Source organism: Monopterus albus, unplaced genomic scaffold (assembly GCF_001952655.1).
Source record: "Monopterus albus unplaced genomic scaffold, M_albus_1.0 scaffold259.1, whole genome shotgun sequence".
In the NCBI taxonomy this organism is placed as follows: Eukaryota; Metazoa; Chordata; class Actinopteri; order Synbranchiformes; family Synbranchidae; genus Monopterus; species Monopterus albus.
In genome coordinates, this window is record NW_018128139.1 from 1,042,197 (window position 1) to 1,058,490 (window position 16,294).

Below are 16,294 nucleotides of genomic sequence, written 5' to 3' on the forward strand. Positions count from 1 at the left end.
TCCAACACCAGTCTCCCTAGACACAGCTCCCTCCACACTTTGCCTTCCTGCCACAGAGTCACCTCTTTGTAAATGCACATAAAACAAACATCATTTGGCCTGAGTGACAACAGCATCAAATATTATGCTATAGGCTCTTCATTAAATGAACAGTCCAACGTCAACATAATTACTATGTGTGATGTATTATGCTACATACTTGGCATTCATTTTATTACATGTAGTAAATAATGTTTTAAGAGCAGTCCAGCTGATCATATGTACTGATGTACAGAGCTGTACAGAATTTACTTCACATTCAACGTCCACACCTGGTTATGTACTAGCTAAATAAATAAACACTGGCTTATTTACCAGCTACTGTCAGGTCTCTATGAGCTTCTTTCCTGTCTCGGCCTCCTCTGAAGAATTTTCTTACATCCATCTCCAGGAGTCAATAATGTTTGAGTCAAAATAAGATCATCGATATTATTCAAAAACTTTATTTATTCCCCATCATATACCTCATTCTGTGCCAATACATGGATTGCTGTGTGCATGCTGCAGTGTACTATCTACAACGTGCACAACATGTGTACCCAACCCTGACCACTGCGCCTCAGCTCGTATTGTGTTTTGACATTCTGGATTAGAACAACAAATCGATTATTTTCCCATTATTATCGATCTAAAATAATCCATTGCCAGATATATGAGCTTGTTAATACTCAAACATGTGATTTTACTGGGACACAGCAGATCAGTACTGGGGCACGGGCCCCAGTAAAAGGGGTCTAAACGCACCTGTGTCGCTGACTAAAGTGAGCATGATTGTACTCCGATAAAATACACCACATTGTTATTTGGTGCTCAATAGATTATGAGGTCCAATGCTAAAATGCTAGGCTCTTTGGTAAAGTCATTCTTAGAAATGTAAGAAGACACAACATTAAATAACACCATCAACATTTAATGGATTGGCCATTACCAAAGCCAGCCCCAACTCCAGCTGTTCATTCCTCCCACTAATAATGTGTTCGGCTTCTCTTCCATTTTGCACCTGGCTGCAGCTGCCAAGCCAAGCCAAGCCAAGCCAAGCCAAGCCAAGATAATCCTTTATTGTCATTGTAACACGTACAATGAAATTCTAAAGTGTGCCAACACTGCTGGTCACCAAAATTGCAAGAAGTAGTTGAACACACCCATATCTGCCTTTGCCAGGAGTTTAGACTTGTGTTTACAGCTGCACCCTCTTTCAGGAAAATAGACCACTGTCTCTTGCTCAGGAAAAACTCTCAGGACTGATGGACAACAACATATATTCATTCAGTGATATGCAAATACCTAGGTTTGAAATAAAGACCCCTCATCTCCTGCATAGCAACTTACCCAGAACGCTGCCACTGCCACCTACAGTATGACCCTCCAAATCTTTTAGCAGCCAAGGGCCAGGAGCCTGGAATGTTTGGCCTGCAACCAATTGTGGGCTGCGGGCACCCCTGGGATAAACATCACTTCATCACTTTAATTTTACTGTGCACTCAGATTTTTGAGACTTTAATTAACAAAACATTGAACTGAAGCAGACTAAGCAAACCAAAAAGTGTTTTTATAAGGCTGGTATATATTGTTGTGAAATGTTCTCATAATTAGGCGGCATTAATTGCATGTCTTCACACGCACACACACACACACACGCACACACACACACACACACACACACACACACACACAAGGAACACATCTGTAGTAAGACAGAGGAGAACAATGCACTATTAAATGTTAGTTATATTTTGTAGATTTTATTGTAAAACATTAAATCTGGGCATTAGTATGTGTGTTCATGTAATATGTGTCTAGCTTAGTTTCACTTGAATTCCACTTCCATGTACTTGTTATAACAATATGTTCACTTTGCAGCCCCTGGGTTAGCCCCACTGTAGACCATTTCCTTTTCAGCACTACAAAAGAGTTACACCTGCAAAACTGTACATTCACTCAAGTCAGCTTTTAACAAACTAGTCACATGTATACATGTTGCATTACTGTATTCTTGCCCAGGACTTACACAATACAGGATGGCACTCCATCTTTTTGGGGGCTGCAGGGCTCCTCCTCCTCCAGCTCTGGACAATCACTCCCTCCACCGATGGGGAACTGGCCCACTTTTCTGGCACGAGTGCGTTGCCCCCTAGGCCCGTTGGGATCATAGCACTGCTTGGAGCAAGCTGACCATTCAGACCATTCAGTCACATCACAGTCTTTGGTCAATACGCAGGCCTGGAAGGTCACTGGCAGTGTCTCCTGTGAGCACAGGCTGTATTAGATAAAAGCAAAGACACTATTAGTCAAGATGAAACTTTAACAGAGTATCTGCTGGCTTGACAACTATTATCACAACTTCAGTTTTGCATTTAAAAATTACTCCGCACAGACCAATTTAAGTCATTGTGTTAACTTATTTATTTATGTTAATATATAATGTGACTGATTTTAAGTGTCATATGAGAAGTCCTATCATTTTTACTGTCATGCCTATTTAAGTACTGCAAATGTTAAAAGACAGCCACGTAATACCCATACAAAATGGGTTGTACAGTGTGATAAGCACTGGGGCCAGCAAACCTGCCCTGAGCAGAGCAGCTACAGGTTCCAGTGCATCCACTACTTAACATTCATAATGTGGAAACAGAACATTTTGACATAACAATGTCCATAAAAATCCATACATAGCAGGAGGTAACAGGAGGTAAGGATGGATAAAAGACAAGAAGGCAGTGAGCATTATTTGTTTGCCTGTAAAAATCCCTCCATTCACAGAGTGGATAAAGTGACTGTAATAGAGGAATTACACAGAGGCTGGTGAAATACAGCTGTCCGTCCTCCAGCTTTTCTCTTATGTGATACATGTAGTTTGAAAGGTGTTCATTAAAAACCCAAACAGTTTATCTGTATCTTCAGCAGCAGTTTCACAGCACCATGGCTTTGTTTGATGGTGGGATTGCTGTGAAGTTGAAAGGCACTTGTTATTCTCTGTGTGTTTTGTAGAGGCTGATCAACCATTTGGGAGATAATGACACACTGCTTCTCTTTTCTGCATTCTGTTTCCTTTTATCTCAAAATTTCAGTTTTCCTCAGCTCCCCTGAAATTCTGGAGGCTTTATTTTTTCATCATCACAATTCTCCTGCAGCCACTGAGTCACTAAAAGCTCATATGGTAAAACTAGAGCAGTTGTGTCTAGACACTGATAATGAAGATTTACAGAAACAAAATGCAACCATATGAACTTTAATGTAACTATGACGTCACTTCCAACTGTTACTGTTGTTATATCCATTCTATGTTCACTAGAAATATCAAGCCAAAACAAAGAGAAAGTTGCTCCCTTACAGAAGCCTACTATAGTAGATCCTCCAATAGATCGAAACAAGCATCATACTAATCCTGTTCCTGAAGCATTGAAAACTGTGACAAAGAGACTGGTAATCAGGAAAAACAACAGCACACTCCACCTGACTGCTGATTGATTGTTGGTTTCAGAAAGTTAAAAAAAATTGTCTGCTTGTTTGGGATCATTCTGCAGCGATCTATCTATTCCAAACATGGTGTTGTAATTAAAAATGTCCAAACTAAATGGCAGAATATGTGACTTGTCAAAATACGCCACTGTACTGTGATCATGTGTAAAGAAACAGACATAGACTCTTGCTAGGAAATGACGTGTGACCAGAAGACTCAAAGTCCCACATATTATTGAGGCCTTCATCCGCATCTGCATCAGCCTTGACCCTAGAGGGTTTTTCCAAGTCTGGATTAACAACCAGCAAGAAAAGGGGTCAGTGTGGGAATCCTTGGCTCTGAAAAGCTCCAGGTTCACTGTGTAGCAGTTGGTTTGTTGTAATCTGATTAAATGAAATTTTATTTGAGAATATGAGAAAATACAGTACTTATAAACAATACCATCTGACGTTACTTTTTTATTTTTTTATTTTTCAGCTTGTCCAGCGTTTTCCCGACCATCAGAATCAGTTTGGCATTCCAATGTTAACATGTGCATGGGGATCTTATTCATAGTGTAAAAACAATAAAATCTACAAAAATGTTAAAATATTTCCATTAAATGTGTTTCTTTTAAAATACTGTGTCATTTTAAAGCCTGGACATTTGAGGACAATTAGTAGTTTTAGCCGCCATATAAAATTAGAATTGATGTCGCCAGCTGTAAATAAAGTCGATCCTTGGCTTTGGCTGACATTAATAGGGTCACCACTCTCAACTAAGCCTCTTTGAAGCTTACAGCCATCTGTGCCTTCAGTGAGTGGCTATAGATGGGTATGAATGTGGGTCTCTCTTTGGGTTATATTCCAGAGTGGCTAGTAATCATCTGTGTGTCATGCAAATTTATTATTGTCCTTGAACACCTGAATATGATGAGTGAAATTGGCTTGAAGTTTGAATGATTTAGGAATTCTGACCTTCTAGGCATTAAAAGTGATGGTATCACAAAAACCTTGATTTTGTCAGGATGTAATAAATGTTGCTCAGTAGCCTCTATTAGAGCTGAGCAAGCACAGTAAGACAGAATGAGGCCACTCATCTCTTAACAAAGAATGTGGCTCTCAGACACCACACTGGCCTCACTGCGTAGAGACTGCAGATCGTTGGATGGGACTCGCAGTGGAGCCTTGGTGAATGTGACCAGTGTCTCCCCAGCAGGGAGGAGCTGTGTGTACACTGAGGAAGTGGAATAAGCAACACTCGCTAATTAAAACTGACAGCAATTTTCTTCACAACCTCTGATGTTATTACTGAGGCCTGGTGGCATTACAAAGTATTTATGGATATCATTAAGTCTATGTCAATTTATGAAAATGAAGAAAATTACAGACGCAGTTCATAACAGAAAGTGTAGCCATCATGGAGAATATTGAATGATCTCAGTTAGTTCTAACAAAATATTAGCTTCAAGACAGAAAACAGAGATACAATGGAAGGTGGACAGGGTTTTCAAAACACACAGAGCATGATGAATCCCCACCGTGAAAATATATAAATAAGCTAAACAAACAAGTTCTTTTAAAGACACTAACAGGCAATTACATGTAAACATATCAGTTTTGCAAAGCCTCTCACATTATGTATCCAATACATTTTGCGATAATACTATAAAATTTGTAGAGTTTTAAAGAAGTTTAAAAATTTGACATACAGTTCATTACAATGTTTGTAATGAAGTGTATGTCATTAAAACAAAACAGTGTATGAATGATACACTCACTGACATGTATTTGGGAGATTGTCCCCCTAAAAAAAGAATGTCAGCTTCACTCATTTCAACAAGTGTCCCAGTTCACCTGTGTAAGTTCTAGTGACCATGATAACAAATGTCTCCTAAACTAAATTAAATAATTTTATACCAAAGCACATTATTTCTCCAAACCTAATCAAATAATTTGTGTGCCCAGACCTAACCAAATTTTAAGCACGGTGTTATCACATCATAAAACAGATTCATTTTATTAGAGGAAACAGTTTTATTTTCATTCTGCTTGGCACATTATTAAATATAGAGTGGGGGATTATTAATCACACAAGCAGGAGTCCACAGAAATGAAAGCCATTTATTTTAAGTGTTGGCTTAGTTTCCAGAGTCCTGTGCTTTGGGAGATACAAGTCTGTTCCTCCAGAAGTGGCAGATCCTGGAAGAGAGCTATCCTTAGCCTCCTTCTTTCTCTAACTCTAGACTTACAGTATGTCATAGAATAAAATAGCCCTAACACTCCCTTATCCCTAAAGAGAAAGAAGTACATACCTTACATGTGACACTGTATTAACTGAAATAGTTGTAGACACAGTCAAGGCAGGCAGGACTTAAAATACCTTATCCACGTAACCCTAACCATGACTACATTCTATCTAGCAACACAAACATTCAGATTTACCTTTAACCAATGCCAATTCAATAAAATGGAGCGTCCTAGTGCTAAAATATCTTAAATGTGATATAAACATACTGTAATCCTCATTCTAGAAACAACATTATTAAAGACAAGGCACACATGAGGAAACATATTTCGGAAACATCATTCTTACCTGAGGGCTTCAACATTCCCACTCTTGTGGACACAGGTCACTTCTCTGGTCTGATAACCGACCTGCAGGTCCCAGAACTTTCCTCCCAGGCGGTTCTGATGGTTCCTGTTCCTCTTCTTCTTGAGGAGCTCTCTTGTCTCAGGGTCCTTTGCCTCGCTCCTCTCTCTTAACCTGTCTCGAACCTTCACTCTCATTTTCTCCCTTTTCTCCTTGTTTTTAGTCTTTTTCTGTTGTTTTGGCCTATCTGCCTGTCGGGATGGCCTGTCTGGTTTTCTGTTTGCCTTAATCAATTTTCTGTTGGGTCTGGATGTTTTTTCACCTTTTCTGGATAGTTTCTCACCCTCTTTAGACTGATGGTCTCCTTTGGTGTGCCCTTTCTCACCCTCCCTGATCTGTTTGCCCTCACCTTTTGACTGTTTCTTGTCCTCTCTGGACGGTTTGTCACCCTCTTTGGAATGCTTAGCACTTTCCCGGAATGGCTTGTCATTCTCTCTGGGAGGCTTGTCAGCATGTCTGGCTTGCCTTGGCAGTGGGACAGAGCAAGGCCCCCAGGGTCCCACCCTGAGGCTGTAGAGGCTCTCCTCTCCCTCACAGGGTCCGGGCTGACATGTCTGAAACTCAGTCAGGTTTGGGCAGGCTGCCCCACCAAACAATGGTGGAGCGAGAACAAAGCGGATCCGGTTCTGTAAGCCAGTCCCGCAGGTTTTAGAACATGGAGTCCACGGGCTGAACTCAGACACCACACAGTCCTGAGGACAGGGGATTAGACAGGCCTGCTCTAGTCGTGGTTTAGGCTCAAAGTATTCACAGATTGCATCATCTGTGAGCTGGCTATTTGCTTTCTGGACACAGCCCACCTCACGGGTCTGGATGCCCTCCTCTCCCCGGGTGCACACATTAGGGCGCTGCACCCCAGCACTGCGCACTGACACAGGGACACACTGGTTCCAGGCACCCAGCTGCCAGTCGTACAGATCCTTGTGCCAGTCACACACTCTAAAGCAACTCTGCTGGTTGTCTGGCCGTTCTGTCTGTTTGCAATTGGTGTGCAGGGTGGTCCAGCCTTCAGAATGGGCACACCAAACCGCCCTGCTCTGGCTGCCTCCAGGACCACACTCACTGCCCATGCAACGGCCCCATGGACCTGTAAAGAGTAAGAAAACAGACATGTCAGGGAAAGGTTAACATGAGACTGGGAAGAATAGAAGCATGATTTTGGTAGAGAAAATTCACAAAGTACTGCTCGTCCCCTTCTTTTGAAAGATTTAAGTCCAGTAAGTGACAACCTTTGTCTTACCATTGTACTGGTTCTAATAGCACTGTGCTCATGAAGATGACAACTATGATTTGAGAACACAGCAACATTACAAAAACAAATTTAAAGGTGCATAAACTTATGAGCAGTTAGGCAATCTGACAGGTTGAAAACAAATCCTGTTGTTAGCCAGACTTGTTTGGAAGAAAAGACAAAGTAAAATTATGATCCACACTCCATTGTAAACATCCATCACATACATTACACTGACTTCATGGACGTTTGAGTGGGTTAAATAGTGTGAAAATGGATGAGGCATAGTTTGGGTCAGGTCCTGCTCCCGAACTTTAGATAATTACATTATCTCCATTTCACTAGCAGGGACCTGTACTTCCTGAGGAGGCTGAGGAGGTTTGACATGTCGCCTAGGATCCTTTGCAACTTCTACAGCTGCATCATTGAGAGCATCTTGACCAGCTGCATCACTGTCTGGTATGGCAGCACTACTCCTATGGACCGCAAGCACCTGCAGAGAGTGGTAAAGACTGTGTAGAAGATCACCAGGTCTCTACTGCCCTCTCTGCAGAGCATTTACCACCACAGGGTGCGTAGGAAAGCTGCCTCCATCCTCAAAGATCCCACCTACCCCCAGCATGGACGGTTCATACTCCTACCCTCTGGCCAGAGATTCAGAAGTGTGAAATGCAGGACCTCCAGACTAAAAAACTCTTTCCTTCCCTCTGCCATCAGACTCCTAAACAGCTGAGGAGTTTATTACCAGGAAATATGTCATGTACTGTCGACCTGTACTGTTTACATTCTCAGTTTGCACATGCATAATTGCACAATGACTGTTGACTGCTGCACAGGCTGCTCCCATGCAGCATACATTCTCTGTTATATTCTTATATATTTTTTATTATATTGCTGCCTTTGCTGCCTAAAGTGCCTTAGATTTTGTGTTACTTATTTATCTACTTTATATTTCATTTGTATTTTGTGGCATTCATGTGGACGGCAAAGTAAGAATTTCATTGTACAGGGAAACACGTTTCCTAACTGTGCATATAACAAATAAACACTTTGACCTTTGACTTTGACCTGCCCTCACTAAGTAGATATGGAGGTATAAGCATGGGGAATGCTTGGAACCTGATGGTTTTGGGGAAGGCTAAGGATGTCTGCGCTGCTTTTGGGCACTGGCAGAGCCCAAAACCTTCTGGGAAATGGAGCAGACTCGGTGAAGAACATTGGCTGGAACAGAGAAGTAGATTTGTTATGGAGTGAAGTCAGCCAGGAGGACCAAGGAGGGAGTAGGACGAGCTGAACTCGCATGTCTCTCTGCGTCATGTGCTAGCTAGGGAAGCCAGTGAGGGTGTTCACTAGGTCTGGAGGGACTGTTGAATTAGAAGGCTGCCGCTCGGAGAAAGAAAGTGAGAAGACAAATAATATCTGGGTACCAGGAAAGGAGGAAAAGTCAGCAGGCAACCCAGTGCCTGGTGAAAAGAGAAGGACCGGCAAGTGGCCAGCAGCAGGAGATTCATATGGAAGAGATTGGAGGAGGCCTCATGGAATTGAAGGAATGCAGAAGGAAGTAGTGGGAAGCTGGAACTGACAGCAAGAGAGCTGTAGGGAAGAGACTAAAAAGTCCTGTGTAACTGAAGAACGAGAGAAGCTGTCAAGGCAGCCACATGCAGCCAAGGACACAGCGGCCTGTGGTGTGGCAAATGTGGAAGGCGCCGCAGATAGTGGAGGGGGCCTGGGGGTGGAGAAAAAGGTTCCAGTGACAAAGCAGTAAACAACCCACGGTGGCGAGTTGGGGGTGCAAACAGTCAAACAAAACAAGGTGAGCAGCTGCACGTGATTCACCTAACAAAAAGCGGAAGCAGAAGTAGGGAGGTTTAGGTGAGACAAATAGTGTGACAATGGAAGAGTGTAGTACAGGTCAAGTCCTGCTCCCAAACTCTAGATAATTACATTATCTCCATTTATTCTTCAGTAATTACTGTTGAGCTTTTGAGCAGAGCAGCTATTCTGGTTGAACCTGTCATTGGCCAAGTAGTAAATGCACAGCTCCCACTGAAAAAGTAATTGTGTGAATGAAAGAAAACACTAAACTGGATAATTTTAAAAGGTTAATTTTTTGCTTTCCCTATAAAAGGTTGGTGAGAGCTGCTAAACATACAATACGCAATGTGTCTTCAAAATTCTGATATTTCATGTTCATCTTTCAAAAATAATTCCACTGGTAATTTAGGCATTACCAGCTGATGGCAAAAGCCCATCCATCCATTTTCTAAACCGCTTAGTCCCAAACAAACCCACGCAAGCACAGGGAGAACATGCAAACTCCGCAAAGAGAGGGACCGGGTTGGCCAGGGCTCAAACCCAGAACATTCTCACTGTGAAGCAACAGTGCTAACCACTGCGCCACTGTGCTGCCCTGGCAAAAAGCCCATAAAATCAAAATGTATTTATTGCATAATATTATTTTTTGGTGCAAAGTGCTTCCAAAGACAACTTGAGTGCCTGTCCACAATTGAGTATCTGAAACCTAAGTGCTTCCGAGTGCAGTAACAATGTTCTGACAAACACACACAATGTTAAATCACTCTCTTTCAATATTGAGATTGCACTTTGACTGGATTTATGAGAATGTAATTATAGGTCTAAGTAAACACTGACTTTCAGGACAAACCCCTGGTAGGAGCTCAGCACATGCAGAACCGGAATAGCTGAAGACTCAATCAATACAGCAGCAACATAAAAAAAATAGCTGATGTGAGGAATGGTGGTGTTTTGGATATCATTAGCTCTGCACGGTGTTGCAATGCTGAAAACCTACATAGGTCCAGAAAAGGATTGTTCAGCTTTTTTAAAGCCCCTCATGAAGCCAGTCCTATTTTCTCATATTATCTACAGTTAAATTAAAACTAGTGTTGTTTAATTTAAACTTGTGGCTATAAAGATCTAATATGACCTATCAAACGAAAATGTATTCCAGTATTTACAAGTAAGTCATTAAGATATCATCTATCTCTAAATAAACTTAAATAGTATTCTGTTCAGCGAATCAGCTCAAAGTAGTGACTCAACCAAACCATCAACCACTGTTAGAGTTGGTTTAAAGCACAGTTCCATCAAAATCATAGTTGCATTACACCCCTGACACTGCCAGCCACTTCACTCCCTCTGGATAGCAGTGACTGAGAAACGTTCTGCTATCTTGAGCAGCAGAATCCTCCACCTCCATCAGTTGGCTCAGTTTGCTCTGTGAGATTGCACAAGCCACTAAAGCACTATCAGTGCTTTATGGTTTCACTCACTAAAGCTGAAAAACAGCAATGAAAATGTCAACGGAAGAACCAGCAGGCTGATTAGACTACAGCTGCAGGCAGAGGGTCTGGATCAATACAAATCAATAGCAGTAGCAAGAAACTGCCCCAGACACAGGAGACAGCTGCAGTCGCAGATACGCATCACTCACTGGCTGTTATCACCATCTTTGGCTGCAAATAAAGAAATGCAACAAAGCAAGAACTGGATTTCTGAGGTACATTGCTCATTTAATGTAACAGTTAATTGAAATATGCAATGTTCCAACAATAAAAGTTCAATGGCAAATTGATTCTGCAGTTTAAGGCTGTGCTGCAAGGCTAAGTAGCTATCTGGACTGGAATTTCCATCCATGTCCAGCTCTAAAAAGGTCATCATGTTTATAGCCATAAAGTATTAGCTCCCTCACAGGCAGTATTGTCTCAGCTCTGTGCAGGTGTTCACCTTAATTTATGAACATGACACTGAATTAAACTTGTCTCTGGGCCAGTGGTGAGCATAGAAACTAAAGGTTAGTTGTTCTCACGCCGGCTACATCGCCCACTGAGAGGAGCCAGGAGGCATGGAGGGCACTTTGCTAACAAACTCAGGAAGGGATGTCACACGTCTAATCACACCCTGCCTCCACCGTCCTACGACAATCACCCAGCAGTGATGCAACTGTTACACCAAAGAAAGGCAATGAAATGATGAGGAGCTGGGTTTCTATTGTAAATAAAGGATCACTTTGAATCCAAATGTCAAAATTTACACTTTTAATACAATGCTTTTACAATCACAAAACATCACAGACAGTCATAAATAAGACAACTTAAGTTGTCAGATGGCATGATTATCTTTATGGGAGTTTCCAGTTCTTCTTTGGTAAGCTAAACACCTACATACAACATCTGTGTGCAAGTAACTCTTTATAAGATAGCAAGCAAGTCAGCCCTCAAATTGTCTATGTAATTAAAAAAAGTAATGAAGAGGCACTGGGTCTTGTAACTGCTCTAAATACTGGATTTCAATTTATAATCCCTGACTCGTTACTGAAAGAAGTATTCAAATAATGAAAGAATTATTCAAAAAGTAATGGAGAGGCAGTGGGTCTTGTAACTGCTCTAAATACTGGATTTCAATTTCTAATCCTTGACTCGTTACTGAAAGAAGTATTCAAATAATGTTAACATATTACTAAGTAATGTGTTACTTTCTGTGTGGGCGTATTATTTCATTTGAAATTCTCAGTTTGTGGGAGAAATCCATCCATGTCCATCTTTTTGTTCGAATTCAGAGATGTCTGAATATTCTGACAGCTACAATATTTCCCGCTTCACATGGCAAAAAGAACTAGAGAAGACAGCGTTGTGACTTCCAACTAGCTTTCCATTTCAGCGGGGCACGTATGCAGTCAAAGACAACAGCTGCTTACCAACAAGATTTTTTTGTAGATATTTTTTAAATCAATGGGTCCATGATTTTAACGGTGGACAAAAGCAGGTACTCATTTCTTGCTGCTGACTATCAGTTTTGCTGGCTGAAATGACAGCTATCACTAGCAGATTTTATCAGCTGTAAATGGTTAGCTCCTGTAGTTAATTAAACTTAGCTTCAATTTGAAGAAGACCAGGGCAAAACCACAAATATTATTCTAAACTCTAAAATAGCAGCAGAACCAGTTCCAGCATTTTGGAGCAAATATAGGGATGTCTGTACTGAACGTTCCCCCCTTGTAATCTGTAACTCCCCACAACATCACAAACCCCAATTCCAATGAAGTTGGGACATTGTGTAAAACGTAAATAAAAACAGAATACATTGACTTGCAAATCCTTTTTGACCCCTATTTAATTAAATACATAAAAATACAAGATATTTAATGTTCAAACTGATAAAATTTATTGTTTTTTGCAAATATTCACTCATTTTGAATTTTATGCCTGCAACACATTCCAAAAGAGCTGGGACAGGGGCAACAGAAGACTGGGAAAGTTGAGGAATGCTCAAAAAACACCTGTTTGGAACATTCCACAGGTGAATAAGTTCATTGGAAACAGGTGAGCGTCATGACTGGGTATAAAAGGAGCATCCCAAAAGGCTCAGTCATTCACAAGCAACGATAGGGCGCAGTTCACCACTTTGTCAACAACTGCATGAGCAGATAGTCCAACAGTTTAAGAACAATGTTTCTCAACATACAATTGCAAGGAATTTCATCATCTACAGTCCATAATATCATCAAAAGATTCAGAGAATCCAGAGAAATCTCTTTACGTAAGCGGCAAGGCCGTAAACCAACACTGAATGCCCGTGATCTTTGATCCCTCAGGTGGCTGGCACTGCATTGTCTTTGGGCAAGACACTGAAGTTCGAGTTCATCTTATATGGACTGATGCAAAGTGGAAAAGTGTGCTGTGGTCTGACAAGTCCACATTTCAAATTGTTTTTGGAAATCATAGGCATCGTTTCCTCTGGGTTAAAGAGGAAAAGGACTATCCAGATTGTTATCAGGTCAAAGTTCAAAAGCCAGCATCTGTGATGGTATGGGGGAGTGTTAGTGCCCATGGGTAACCTACACATCTGTTTAGCACCATTAATGCTGAAAAATACATACAGGTTTTGGTACAAATATGCTGCCATCCAAGCCACATTTTTTTCAGGGACATCCCTGTTTATTTTAGTAAGACAATGCCAAGCCACATTCTGCACGTGTTACAACAGCGTGGCTTAGTGAAAGAGTCCAGATACTAGACTGTCCTGCCTGCAGTCCAGACCTGTCCCCTGTTGAAAATGTTTGGTACATTATAAAGTGCAAAATACGACAATGCAGACCCCGGACTGTTGAGCAAATGAAGTCGTACATCAAGAAAGAACATGAAAGAATTCCACCTACAAAGCTTCAACAGTTAGTGTCCTCAGTTCCCAAATGTGTATTAAGTGTTGTTAAAAGTAAAGGCGATGTAACACAGTGGTAAAAATACCATGTCCCAGGTTTTTGGGAACATGTTTTGCAGGCATCAAATTCAAAACCCCCCACCTTGTTCATGTTTTTATTTTGTTTCCAATTTCAATTTAAATAAGTTGCTGCATTTGATTAAGCAAACTACTCTGTTAATTTACTAACTGAGCTACAGCTGAAAATGAAAAGGAAACTAGGCTGGAAGAAGGGGTTGTAATGCTGCAAACGACACACCAGCAGGTAGGGGGCATAAGAGGTCTTTAGAAAATGTAATTGTTGATAGAGGCTACTCAGAGCTGCTCAGGACAAGCATGGTGTGTTTGTGCACATTGCAGAACCCGGTGCTAACAAAGAGACTTCCTGCACTCTCGAAGGCTGGCTTTATCCATCCCAGTGTTACATTATGATATGCTCTGCTTGAGCTATGCTACTACAGTGACCTAGTAGTAAGCAAGGCTTGTTAAGGTCTACAGGTAACGGTAGAGCAGACGAACACATTGGTTAGTCCATTATCTATGTTTTAGATAGGCAAAAAAATAAACACAAGCCTACAAACTTTTTAAATGCTGAATAATTCTTTTATTACACGTGCAATGCACACATCTATACACAGTACATTACACACATAAACAGTAACTTAATACCCCATTAGTATAGCTGATGCAAGGCTACTAGTTAATCAAAATTTAAATAAATGTTATGTTTGGTGCCATAAAAGGACTTCAACTGTACAGTTTATTGTTCCACAAAATTTTAAAAATGCTTTTTCATGATTTAGCAGTGGGCCTATATCCTGGGTAGCTTGCCAAGACAAGAACATTGAGATCTGTGTGAAATAATTTAACCCCCCAATAATGGGTTTGCTCCTTTTGGACACACCCTACCCTGCAACTCCCAAACCTCCCACCTAGTCTTCCTTCCACCCTCCCGCCTGTCCAGTGGTGCCAAGCTGAAGACTGGTACTGGCATTTACAGGGATAATGGAAACCAGTGTGAGACATGCATCCCACCAGTGGCTTTTAATTGGAAAAGCAAGAGAAATGAGAGCAGCAGTCAACCACCTGTATTCATGTGGTTAACACATGCCTATGATAAAGAATCAGTGAAAAGGTCAGAATTTACCATTAACTACTGGATGCCAATATTTCCATAAGACAGCAAACTAAAGAATTCTTATTTCATCTGTAAATCTATAATAAGAGGTCTACTGCAGAGAAAAGCACAGAAGGGTCTTTGATGTTTTCACATTTTCTGGCATCCTGTATTTAAAATTGGTTTAATTTACATGAGGTGCTCATACAGCAGAGCTGTGACCCACTAACCTGTTTTTGGATTACACATGTAAACAGCATCATTTGGTTACTGTTAAGCAAGCTGCATGGGGGTGTTGTCTTATAATTAAAGGCCTTTTACCCTCACTGTTTTCTGTTTTGACAGAAAAAGTCATTATGAAAATAATTTGATATTAGTTTTTAAAATAATCACATAAATCCAGATTTTGACCTTGAAAAGTGTAGTTTGACAAATCCCAGCTCAAAGTTCACTTTCTAGCATGGGTTTCCTCAGCGGAGTTTGCTCATTTGTCAAGATACATTAAGCATTAAAATGGCAAAGTTTTCAACAACATAGATTTTTAAATAAATCCTGCCTTCACTTGTCCTGGATCTTTTGAATTTAGGCCAAGACATGTTTTTCACATCAGCAGATGAGCGGAAGCTCAGAGTCATTTTTGTCTCCTGTGATAGACATAAAGCTGATTCACACTGGTAATTCTAAAAGAAAGATGTGAACATTTTGTGTGCATGCATTTAAAAAATAAGACACTGAAGATATTGTACATTTCATCAGGTTATACTTTATTATCAGCAATGAAGCCCCCACACACTAAATCAATGGTAAAACCACTGGCACATTATACAATAACACTGTTTACTGGATTGATACTGTACATTGCATATTTGGTTTTATGAAACATCATGCCTGGATGTATGAATATAAAATAACTTGGTTTGCACATAGCTTTAGATCTTAAATGCTGATGTTCAGCAAAGACTGTATGACAGCATGAAGACTGGAGCAAACCCAGAATAACACTGAAGGACAGTTAAGCAGCAAAGGGACAATCATACAGCTTACCTTGGAACTGGCAACAGAAAAGCTAGAGTAGTCTACCCAGTGACCCTAATGGCTCTGACCTGGCTCAGCCAGGCTGTGGTGATTCTCAGTGTGCATTAGAGTTCTTCCTTGCCTCTCTCTCAACATTAAAAATGCCAAGCCCCACAGACTCCAGGAAAAGCAATCTGTTACTGATATCACCGAAGACAAACACTTCTCAACCGTCTCTGGCCTCTCTGTCTGTGTTATTTTTGATTATTCCTTTTTCATTCTGCTACTCTCATGCACTCAGTATAGTTCTTTGCAGCTGTACCACTCTTGCACTCTCACCGTGTTAATTTCAATCATAGTTTTTTCCTTGTTGTTCTTAAGTGAAGATATTGTAATTATCTGAATTTCAGGAGTAGGATGTGACCTGAACCGCACCATGTCAGGTTTGCCCGGCCGCACCTGTCTCTCTCACGGTCCTCACTCGATTTTAGCTCCCTCACCCTGTTCACGCCATCTGACACACCTGCTTCACATCCCCAGATTACCTCCAGCTGCCTTTGATTAGTTTCTCCCTATTTATACC

At 41.0% G+C, this 16,294-nt stretch overlaps 1 protein-coding gene across 1 annotated transcript in view; it reads right to left on the reverse strand.

The window, feature by feature from the left end:
• thsd7aa (thrombospondin, type I, domain containing 7Aa) overlaps positions 1-16,294 on the reverse strand; it is a 243,676-nt gene that overhangs the window by 146,824 nt on the left and 80,558 nt on the right. Inside the window, exons 2-3 of the mRNA XM_020621420.1 lie at positions 6,074-7,217; positions 2,048-2,296 (exon numbers count right to left, since the gene is read on the reverse strand). Coding sequence (XP_020477076.1) covers positions 2,048-2,296; positions 6,074-7,217 — 1,393 coding nt within the window. The remainder of the gene's footprint in view (positions 1-2,047; positions 2,297-6,073; positions 7,218-16,294) is intronic.